Source organism: Mesitornis unicolor, unplaced genomic scaffold (assembly GCF_000695765.1).
Source record: "Mesitornis unicolor isolate BGI_N332 unplaced genomic scaffold, ASM69576v1 scaffold26790, whole genome shotgun sequence".
NCBI lineage: Eukaryota > Metazoa > Chordata > Aves > Mesitornithiformes > Mesitornithidae > Mesitornis > Mesitornis unicolor.
Window position 1 is genome coordinate 4,262 of NW_010160690.1, and position 11,720 is coordinate 15,981.

Here is an 11,720-nt window from a genome sequence, read left to right on the forward strand (position 1 = left end):
AGTTGTTACTGATGAATAGTTATCAAAGAAGCCACTGATTGCTGTGCAATTCTTAAGCAGGTTATTTATGTAGCTAAAGAGAGGATGTCTAGGTAAGAATTTGAATATTTTAATGTCAAACTAGGATAATAGCATTTTGTTTAACATTTAACTTTGCCTGAATTTTCTCAACTGACTCTTTAGTTTTCCTTAATCCTCAATTTTACGCATATATTAGTGCAAGTCAAGCTCGAGTTAGTCCCTCCACATCATACACACCAAGTCGCCACAAGAGGAGCTATGAAGAAGATGAGGACATGGACCTACATCCATCTAAACAGAAAGAGCAACATATAGGTAATAGTTGTTACTGATGAATAGTTATTGTGAGCTCTTTCCAGAATTTGCAGAAATTTCAGTCTCAAGAATTGAAATATTTGCAGCTGTTTGAATTGGAGGTGTTAATGTAGCCTTCATAAGTGATTTGGTGGCTTTGTTGAAGTCGTGAGTGTGGGAGAGCCTATGGCGTTGCATGTCATGTGTATGTTATATGACTTAGTACTGCTTCCTAGAGTTAATTCCTAACATTAGTATTTTATACAGCAGCACTTGTGTATTGCCTTTTGTAACAGTGCACACAACTCATAGCAGCAGGCTGAAATGTACTTCTTGTTTACTTTCCCACTCTTGCAGATTTCATGGTAATCTGGGGAAAATCATGTAATCTTGTCTCTCTCACACTCTGTGGATGTTACTGTGTAAATTGGAGCCGAGCTACATCTCAATTAGGTGCTGCTTTGCTACAAACAGTAGTGTAGATCTAAAAACATCTTCCAGCCTTGCCTTTTTTCCTAACATGAGACTTATTAATCCAACTTAATTAACAAGATTAATACCAGACACTTGAAGCACCCTGAGGAAAGCTATTAAACCTTTGAAGAGGATGATATTTCGTAGCAGTGCTCAGAGAGTGTGCAATTCTTATGTTGTAATTGATTTGTGAACTATTTGTCTCGATGCTCTTCTGTGGAGATGCCACTTAAATTGGCACAGGGGCACGATTTGAAGTTTGGGCATGTTTTCTTTTAGTGTAAAGTTGTCAGTCATGTTAAAGGAAAAAAAGGTAGAAGCTATTGCTTTCTTCTGTTCAGTAGTGTGTGTCTATCAGGCTCATTAGCTGAATTGGGGTTTTTCTTGTTGTAATCTTACCAGTTTGCAAATTAGGTAGTTTAGGCTGGTTTGTGTTCATACTTGGATCAATTGTAGAATAGATTTTTATAGCTTTATTGCTGAAAATCAACAGAGGTTTTTAATGTGGACTGTTCTGTAGATGCCTACTCTTACCTTTAAGAACAACCTAGATTTTGACCAGGAAGTGCAGAAAAATACTGCCTTTGTGGTCCTACTTATTTAGAAAAATTTTATTCGTGCATTTTGAAAATCAGATTGTTGGCCATGTTTGGGTTTCTAAGACACGCAGATCTTTACCAGTACTCACACTCACACTTATCTTGATATAAAATATGCGCTTGTGAGACTTTTCTGTTCTGAGTATCTTCTGTCAAATATATTGACAGAATAAATATTTTAAATATTTTTAAATATTTTAAATATTTTTAAATATTTTTGTCTCAGATGTCTTGTTAAATTAGATTAAATTTGTGTTTCTCACTGAAGAAAGTTGTTCGCTTCTGCATTTCTATTTAAAGAGCCTATGAATCCCTTATTTTCCAGGCAGTGGAGGTGATAGCCACGGATGTGTGGAGCCGAAGAGATTAGAAACAGAGGCTTCTGCAGGTCACCATCTCATTTCTCCCAACTGCTCCCCTCCACTTGACTTAAATTTTCCGTTGCCAGGAGAGAAGGGACCAGCGTGTCTTGTCAAGGTAACAAAAGTGGAGAGGTGATGAAGTTAGAGTGTGAGTACTGAGTCTTGCATTAGTTTATAGACACAGAAATTATCTTTCAAGTCCACAGTTTTGTTTCTACAGGTCACGACATTGTTTCTCTTAATTAGTACGTTGGTTCTCTTTACTACCCCTGTATGTGAGTTGCTGCACTCCTTCAACAGCATTTATTAGAGCTCACACGTTCTCACTAAAATGAACAAATCTGTTACGAGACGCCTAAGGGTGGAGCTGATCCTGATTCCTGGTGTTTTGCTTTTGGGATTTGTCCTCTTAAGGAAGAAAAGTTGTCATGGAACAAGCAAAACACTACATGTTTTTGTATTGTATTTGAAATAGTCTTTGATTCACAACTATGTTATATTGACACTGAAACTTCAGACACAACATTTCTACGCCGTTACTGTGTTGGATGCTCTCTTGTTCAGCAGATCTTGATAAATCGGATTAGAATACGGTTGTTCACTGTGCGTGTGTTTGAGCCTCCTGCGACTTTTCCTTTTGCCTGTGTTTGTGTGCAGTCCTGCACCTGGCCCATCTGCCTCTGTGTTTTATGGTTTTCTCTCTGTGGCAGGTCTATGAGAGCTGGGATAGCTTCAAAGTCAACGATGTTCTGGAGGTATATGGGATTTTGTCTGTGGATCCGGTGCTGAGCATAGTGAACAGTGAAGAGAGGTAAGGCTCCCCTGATCCTGAAATGAGGGATGTTTTTATTGCAATGAGCAAAATATTTTGGCTGTCCCCTTAATACAGAGAAATGTGTAAATTTATAACAGTTATGCTTAAAAGGTGAATTTTGCTGCTTAAAAAAGCTTGATGTGGAAAGTGTTAGATGCACCATCCTGCAAACCGAAGTCTATTGCACTCTGGCATGTCCTTACCCTTACACACGATGCATCTTTTTCTAGGTTGTTGAACAGTTTATAAAGCAAAAAGTGCTTCTGTAGCTAAATGTTTTGTGCTCTTTCATGCCTATTAAACCTTCAGTGAATGAGTGAATAGTGAACAAAGCTTTCAAATAAGCTTTAAAATTATAAAATGTCCTTTTGATGTATTTGTAAATCAGTGAAAGTTGTTACCATAAACACTTCTGTAGAATACATTAAGAAAAAACAATTGTGTGTCTGCATGGAGAGTGAAAGTCACCAAAATGAGTGCAAATTGGGTTGATTTTTTTTTTCGTTAATTAAGCAATATCACCTTACACTGCTGATAGAAACTTCCCATTTCACCTGCTCTTCTGCAGTTACTTGCTTGACAAAATACAAGCTAATCCAGGAGGGTGCAAGAAATCAATTTTTAAAATAAATCTGTTGAGCAATCTATTGTAACATATGTACTACTGAACCATTGTGCTTTAAATTACTGCTTTGGGTGATTTTGTTTATCTTTCTGCCAAGTACAATACAGAAAGCACAGCGTGAATCCTTTATGAAGTTACCTCAGGCTGGGCAGCTGCTTTTGGTTGTCATCTGTGTGACAGCTGATCCCAGCCCGACAGCTCAGTTGGTCTCTCACGGGTTGTTTTTTTCCTGCGTGTCATTCTATCACAAACAGGCAACACGGTGGCATTTAGCAACATTTTGAATGCAAACAAAGTAAGTTTCTTTTAATGGAAAGTGTTGATAGCTGTCAGACTGCTGAGAGGCCTTGAAGTTATCAAGCCTTTTGGCTTTTAAAACTGGTACAGGTTGATTGCATTTGTACGAAGCTTTACTATCATCTGATACAGTCACTTTAGGGATTTTAGTTTCCACATAACAAATGAAAAACCCCTGGAAATAATTTTGTGAGGCATCATCAGGGAGAGCAAAGCTTATGTACCCGAACTCTTAAATTAAGAGGCAATACCTTCAAGTTTGAGCTGAGGTACATTGGGATTTATTTACTCATTTTTTTTCACTCAGCCAGTGATATAGCTGTTATGTGACTCTAGAAGATGCTGTTGTCAGGCTCCAGAACCAGGTAGACTATAAAATTCCACATATGCATACACAGACAAATGTAATAAATCGTTATCTTATCTTAAAAGTTGCTGTGAAGACTTTTTTCAGAACAGTGTATAACATTTTAATTGAAGCTACATCTTATTAGATGATGTAGCAGATAATGAATGTGGTTTCGTTTGGGGCATTTGGTTTTGGGTTTTGTTTTTTGGGATGGGGTTTTGTTTTGTTTTGTTTTTTTCCTCAAAAAGGAAGATTTTATTACCTTGTGAAAATAATAGAATCAAATTTTATTTGGTCAAGCATGCTTTGGCATTTTTATATCATTATATAATTGTGATTTAGTATTTATGATGTTTATAACAATCACAAAAGAGGCGGTTTGAGTATGGCTGGAGTTAGAGGATGGGTTGGGATGTTGGTTGTTCCGATGTGCTCTGCTCCTGGCCTGGCTCCTGCTCCTCTTACTCAGATGCAGAGAAATTTGTGTGGAGTTTCTGAGTCCCGTTGTGCTGTGCCCTTTCCTAGGGACAGCTCAACCCTGGATCCTGTGGAGTGCATGGACACGGCAGAAGAACAGAGAGTGCACAGTCCTCCTGCCTCCTTAGTGCCCAGAATCCATGTGATTTTGGCCCAGAAATTACAGCACATTAACCCATTGCTGCCTGCATGCCTTAATGAAGAGGAGAGTAAAACCTGTGAGTAGCTGGACTTGATCTCCCTCTATGTACGTGTAAATGTGCCGTTTCCTAGTACATTCAAACAAATTTGTTTGCTCAGAGACAAATGTATCAATGGCAGGGTTTGAATTTAAATCTTGTTCAATGAAGAAACCATTCAACTCCACAGAACTGAACAAGATGCAAGCGTTTGTGGTTTTGGATGCTTATGTGTTTCCATTTCTGAAATAAATGTGATTTATATGAAACTTGGTTTTTCACTCTACACTCTCAGGGATTTTACCAAGTTGTTCAACCGTAAGATTTTATTTGCTCTCAAATGGAGTAGTGAATTGCTGGAAAATTAGATTTCCAATTTACTATAACGGAGAAAATAAGAAACATACTGACAACATAAAGAATCATAACACTGTGAAGAGCATAAGGCAATTCTCTTCTTAAGTAGCTGTGCTATTCCTCGTTGCCTATTTGCTGTTCTTTTTTTGTCATTGAATTATTGCATGCAAACCTCAAAAATTACGTTTATCACTTTCTTGCCCACCTGGTATTGGTTGCCCTGAGCTGTACTACAGGTGAGGAAGGGTGGGGTTTTCTGCCTTTAATATAGTATGGATAGGCTATTGATTTTGGAAATCTGGCACTGAACTGCCCTGCCTCCTGCAAATGCGTTACATGATACCTGCTGGAAAAAGAAGGCATTTCTAATGAAAAAAAGAAAACACTTCCAACGAAATGTTGAGTGACTCAGATTTATCCAAAGGCAGTGATTACTGTCTTGGAAAGCCAATGAGTGTATGTTTGTTTTTCCTAGACTCCTTTGGAGTCACCATTTTTCTTCATCAAACTCGAATGGAAAGTAAGGTTTATATGGAGGGAAGAGGGTGAAGAACACCACATTTTCTGACTTCTGTTGTCCTTTGCTCTTTTATCAGTTGTTTCGAATTTCATGTCTGAGCTGTCACCAGTGAGAGCAGAGCTGCTTGGGTTCCTCACCCACGCCCTCTTGGGAGACAGTTTGGCTGCCGAATACCTTATACTGCATCTCATCTCTACAGTGTAAGTATTTAGATGTTTGCTGAGAACTTATATATTCACCTTTAAAAATAAATCTACTATGGGTTTCTTCACCACTCTGCAAATAAATGACAGAAACAGCTTAAATAGTACTTGTTCCAGTAGTGCTTTGTCTAGCTAGAGCTTTCCTGGCATAATAGACACAATAAACAGTTTTAATTGTGTGAAATAACAGTAAGCTTTGTTAAAAGGCCAGTGTTGTGGCAGTATATCCTTTCAGCGCTCCTTTGAGAGTTGGACCAAATCTCCACAGTACACTTTTAAACAGAGGGATCAAAACATCTTTTTATCTCTGGCTTCTTTTATTGAATAGGACGTGCAATGGCTCCTCAAAGATGGCATTTTCTAACTGCAGTAATTGTTGTTTGGGTATTAAAAGATCCCGAAAGGTACATTCTGGGAATTTGTTTAATTAAATGTAGACATATTTTTAATGGTAATTTAAAGCGACCTGCATTTAGCATGGAATACAAATTTACCACCTGAGCTGATGCTGTAGCTGAATGTGCGTGCGTTGTGATCAAGGCTGACTAAAGTGGATTTGTTTAACGTTCTCTCATGTTGGTTTAAACTGTCACTGGATGAAGGAGCACTGTCCTTTGTCTCGTTAAAACTTCAGGTGTGCAACTTCAGACAGTATGCTTTGAATAGATTTTTAGGTGTAGTTGTCAGCCTCAATTAATTTTAAACTTTCTTCAAAATGAAAATGGATTGCAATTTCTTAAAAAACAGAAAGGAAGGAAGGAAGGAAAGAGTTGGGTTTTGGTAAATAAACCATGTCTTTTTATGGTTTTAAAATATCCATTCTGCTACAAAGTGAATAGTACAGCACATACTTAACAGAAGTGTTCACAGCGCTGTAACTGGGCTCAGCATCTTACCTTTCTCCTACCTGCAACTGATGTGTAAAAAGGCAGAAGACAGATGCCATGGCAGCATAATAATGAGCTGACAAGGTTTATGGTGGGTTTACATTTACAGTCGGCCCTGAACCCTTGTCCCCCTGTAAACAGAAGTACTTCAATATCCATATGCACTTTTTCTTATTCTGTGCACACTTTGTTCTCTCTAGTTGGACTGCAAATGTTCTAACGCTTAGACAAGAATGTGTTTTTGCTTAGCTGGTATCACCAAACACTGAAGTTTGTCAAGAATGGGGGAGAAGATAGACAGTGAGAAGAGGGAGAGGAAAGCTGAGGGCAGGTAAAGGAAATGAACAAGCGTGATAAGCAGGGAAATTGAGATTGGGCAATGAGAAAGGGAGAGGATGAAGTATTGTGTTTACTGAGTAACAACAGAGCTCAAGGAGAACAGAACATCTAGAAGGCACATGTGCAGGTTTTCAAGCACTATAAATGTCCTTGCAAAGCCTTCCACAGCAGCCTGCAGCCTAACTTAGCTCCTTGGACACTGGAGAAGGAAGAAAATGTGGCTGTTATTTATGTATCAGTATTGAAATCCTGCTGCCAGAAATACTGCACAGCATTCAAACTGACTGATACCTTTACTCGCCCTGTTCATCAGATGCTTGCCTAACTTGTGTTGGTTTTTTTTGCTTAGTTATGCGAGACGAGATGTGCTTCCTCTGGGAAAATTCACAGTCAACTTGAGCGGATGTCCAAGAGACAGCATCTTCACAGAGCACATATACCGCATCATCCAGCAGCTCGTTCCAGCAGTAAGAACAACGGCATTACGGTGCTCTGACATTTCAGATGGTAGATGTTGGACTAAGTGTCCCAACCAAAGAAACTACATTTTGGTTAAAAGCAGGCTTCTTAAAGGCTCCTGCTGCCCATGTAGAGGGCAGATAAAAATGGAGATACGGCTTGTCTGTCAGTTGGAAGTCTCTGCTGACCTATTCATCTAGGATGAATATGGAATAAAATCATATCCTGATAGATATTAAACTGACAGAGGCTGCATACTTTATTTTGTCTTTCTGGATTGATGTATTCAGACATTTAAGTCGTTTAATTATGTCATTACTGTTTATCCCCAAGTTTGTGGATACTGTGCTGCAGAAATTTCATAGTAATTTGATCTGGGGTCATAACTGTATTGCTGCAAGAAACCATTTGTTGTTTTGTTCATCCTGGATGTGCAATACAGGTGATGGGAGTTCTTACCAGTCTTGTTTTTGTTCGGGAAATTTAAGTATTTAGCATTTGGGTTCAAGTGTATTCTGTATTATGGTCACAAGTTTTGCTTTACTTACTATGGACATTCACAGTTACAACTCTTGCTAAAGGAAGCAGTACTTACCAGGGATGGAGCAGAGGGAACGTGCTGATGGGTTTCTTTTCTCGTTGCAGTCCTATCGCCTGCAGATGACCATTGAAAACATGAACCACTCACGATTTAACCCACGCAAAGACTACGCAGCGAATCGCTTGGTCAGTGGAGTATTGCAGCTGGCCAGCAACACTTCCCTTGTAGTGGATGAGACTCATCTGGAGCAGGGACAGCTTGACACAACAGGTAGGCAGGTTTTGTTGTTGTTTTTTTTAAAAAAAATCTCATCTGGAGGTTGAAAGTTGCTTTGTGTTAAGAAGATATGCTAATTGTGCCCTAGTGATAACTTTCTGTTACAAAACCGTTGGTGGTTTCCATATCCTATGTTGTTGCTTCCTCCTACTCGTCTGCAGCCTTCTCTGACAACTTAAGGCTTGATCTCTTGAGTGGTTTTTCTTCCCCTTATTTTGCTTTCTGGCAGTTTCTGATGTTTTGGTCAGAAGTGCCTGTGTTGAGTCAAAACCTCTACCCCAGTCTACGAACGACCGATAATGAAATGAGAGGGTTCCCTGTTCAGTATGGCTTTGTTTGCATTGTAGAGAACTCTGGACAGGGTCTTTGTCCTTTAGTGGTTTTCTAAAATGCTTGTCCTTAATGGCTAAAAAAACTTGACATTTAATGAAATGTAGTATTTTAAGTATTAGAAGTTGCAGATAAAAAAGCTTGTTCATTTCATTTCTGTATGTGTGATGTTGTTCTCTACTGAAATTAGAGTGGAAAAGTAAAAATTTTTAATTCTTGTAACAATGTTAGAAACAAAATTTAATCCTAGAGAAGAGTAAGATCTTCAGATCAAGTAGTTGGTTTGGAACTCTTGAACGTTACAGCTTGGAGATCTCAGATGTCCCAGAAGTAAACTGCCATATTAAATTTGCCTTTATTTACTAAATTTCTCTTTATTTACAGTATAGTACATTAATACAAATTCACCAAAGGCAAACACATAACAGTACGTGTGCCACGTGATGCAGTAACACTGCTGACGAGAAATGCAAGTTGTTGGGTACACGTTGGTGTTTCAGAGGAAGAGTTCACCACTTAATTCATCAATCTTAACTTTCTAGGTTTTAAATAACTTAGTTCCAGGTAAGGCAAGTGACTTCTGTAACTGTTTGGCAAAATGGTGAGTCTGTTTTCAGCTGTTCTGGTCCTGCCAGCCTATCTAATGTGCTCTTTATCCAGCAAGACTTTTTATTATTATTATTATTATTATTATTTTCCCCACCTTAAACTGTTAAATGACACTTTGTCAGATAACTGTTTTGTCCTTTTTTTGAGGAGAGATTTTTTGTTTTAATCTGTAAATATTTATCTGGCTTTGTAGGAGTGATGAAAACATCAGCTATTAACACATATACTAGGCCAGATAAAATTTGGGCTTGAAATCCTTCAAGAATTCTTAATTTTGGTCTTAAGAAATGGTTGTTTCTATATGGAAGGCACCACAGACACAAGAAAAAGGATGCTTGCAAGAATCTTTCTACCAGTTGCTCATTAGAAACAGATTGGGGAAAAAAAAAATCAGGTCTGGCATTTGTTTAGGTCTGGTTGTGAGAGAATTTGTTGTTGCTTTTCTAGGTGTGCATAATGTGACTGCGCTGGGTAATCTGATCACTTGGCAGAAGGTGGATTATGACTTCAATTACCACCAGATGGAATTCCCATGCAACATTAATGTTCTTATCACTTCAGAGGGCCGATCGCTCCTACCGGTATGGCAAGGTCTTCCTGAATCTGGGGAATTATGGCAGCGGGTAGCTACTTACTTAGAGCATCCATTCCAGAGGCAAGTGAAGACAGGAAAACTGTCTTGTGGCCAGGGGTGGGTATGGTATTGGATTCAGTTCTCGCTCGTGGCTGCAGCCAGGCCAAGAACCCGTCCAGAGGAACACCAGGAGCTTGACCTTCCCTCCCTGGCTGAACAGCGTAGCGATGGCACGGCAGTGACTGGGGTCATCAACGGAGAGCTCAGTAATGGGTAAAGCTGCAGACACACGGCTGCTCTCAATGTCTCATTCTGGTACAGTGGTTTCTGAGTTGATGGGCACGTGAACAAAGAGCAACAGATCTGGCATTGACCCCCAAAAACCAGAGTACCCTCAGCTTACAAATTTGATCTTTTGCATTCCAGCTTCATGGGCTGAGTGTTTGCTTTCTTGTCTCTAAGCTAAACTGGCTCCTGCTTGAATGAGGACTTCACGCTGGTTTTTAAAAAGGAAACTGTTAAATATTTAAAGAATTAATTGTCTTGCTTAAATGCTGGGAAGTAGTGACTTCTGTTGCTTTAGACATTAAACCAGTCTTGGAACAGAAAAAAATAGGATGTGGAAAAAGATGATATGTAATTGTGTTTTTCAGTCAGATTGCCAAGTCCACTTGCAACCACAGATAATTCCACCAAACATGGAAGAGTACATGAGCAGCCTCCTAACAGCAGTGCTGCCTTCTGTGCTGAACAAATTCCGGATTTATCTAAGTCTGCTGAGGCTGCTGGACTACAGTATATCTGATGAAGTGACCAAGGTATGGAAGACTTCACTAATGTTTTCAACTCTGTGTCCAGATAGAACTGGCATCTTAATAGGAAGTTACTGCACTTTGCCATTGCTCTCCCTGACAGGGATTCTCCTGGAAGTTTCCTAAAAACCTAACAAGCACTTTTCTTGTCCTGAACGTGCCTTCACGGGTTTGTACTCTTGAGTATTTCAGCATATACTTTACATGTACTGTGCTTTCTAAAACTCATCTTGAAAACTAACTCTTCTCTAAGGTGAGGAGTAGCCTATTTTTTACTCAGGCTCGAGTAATGAGTTGAAATGCTTCTCCTGTAGTCTAAGGGTAGCATTTAGCTCCTTAAAAGCTTGTCTTGTAGTGAAGATGCTTTTTTTGCCACTTGAAGTGCATGCTGTGTTGTTTACAGGCGGTAGAAGAGGACTTCGTAGAAATGCGCAAGAATGACCCTGAGAGCATAACGGCCGATGATCTGCACCGAACTCTGCTCGTAGCGAGGTGGGTAGCGCTGGCTGTCCTAAACGATGGCTTTTTCTCAAGCTGCTGACAAATGCAGTTGATGCTCACAGCCTGCGGTTTGTGGGCAGATTCCTTTATTCCTCCTAGCACAGATCCTTAGTTAGGCAAAGCATTCCCTCCCCGTGCTTCCCAGTTCACAGGGTACTGAAAGAAACCTGGTTTTGTACTGAACTTGCTTATTAAACCTGACACATGAACAAGCTCTTATTTAATCGCTGTTCCTGCTCCTGTAGGTTCCTGTCCCTCAGCGCGGGGCAGACAACGCTGTCGAGAGAGAGGTGGCTGAGAGCAAAGCAACTGGAGACGTTACGTAAAGCCAGACTTCAGCAGCAAAAATGTGTTAACGGGAACGAACTTTAATATTCGGTGGATGTTGCTATGAAAACTTGTCTAATCCTAGATGGAACCATGCTAAGATTGGAATATTGTTTATACCAGTTTTTGTAGATAATTTATACCAAGACATTGTGGATATTTACCCTTGCAGTCTGAACGCGCTTAACTCTGTTCAGCAAGTTAAACGTATTTTATGGAATTTTTTTGGAGCCTGTTTTGTAATCAAAAATTGGTAACAATGAGCAAATTGTTTGATATTAAACTTTAATACTGAAGTTGTATGGACTTCTTTCCTTTAATAACAAGAAAACCTAAGCCTGAGCCCTTCATACCCAGCAGTGGTAGGCTCTGTTCTGGAATAAGTTTGTGATACAATTTTTGAATGTCTTGAATTTTGAGGATTAGAGGTTTCAGCTCAGCTGCAGCTGACAGAAATATTGACTTCAGGATCAGGAACTGTGAGTGTTGTTCCC

At 39.4% G+C, this 11,720-nt stretch overlaps 1 protein-coding gene across 1 annotated transcript; it reads left to right on the plus strand.

Moving 5' to 3' along the window:
* Window positions 1-212: 212 nt before the first annotated feature.
* MCMBP (minichromosome maintenance complex binding protein) lies at window positions 213-11,522 on the plus strand. Its single transcript, XM_010190723.1, has 11 exons — window positions 213-336; window positions 1,714-1,865; window positions 2,461-2,561; window positions 4,361-4,530; window positions 5,445-5,568; window positions 7,147-7,264; window positions 7,902-8,067; window positions 9,460-9,593; window positions 10,240-10,404; window positions 10,802-10,890; window positions 11,145-11,522. The coding sequence occupies exons 1-11, from the start codon at window positions 297-299 to the stop codon at window positions 11,269-11,271; spliced, it is 1,386 nt and encodes a 461-aa protein (XP_010189025.1). The 5' UTR covers window positions 213-296; the 3' UTR covers window positions 11,272-11,522.
* Window positions 11,523-11,720: the final 198 nt, after the last annotated feature.

Coding starts and splice junctions, on each gene's coding strand:
- MCMBP (XM_010190723.1), top strand. CDS start 297: ATGGACCTACATCCATCTAAACAGAAAGAGCAACATATAG. Junction 5,569..7,146: donor CTGCATCTCATCTCTACAGT/GTAAGTATTTAG, acceptor TTTTTTGCTTAG/TTATGCGAGACGAGATGTGC. Junction 7,265..7,901: donor TCCAGCAGCTCGTTCCAGCA/GTAAGAACAACG, acceptor TTCTCGTTGCAG/TCCTATCGCCTGCAGATGAC.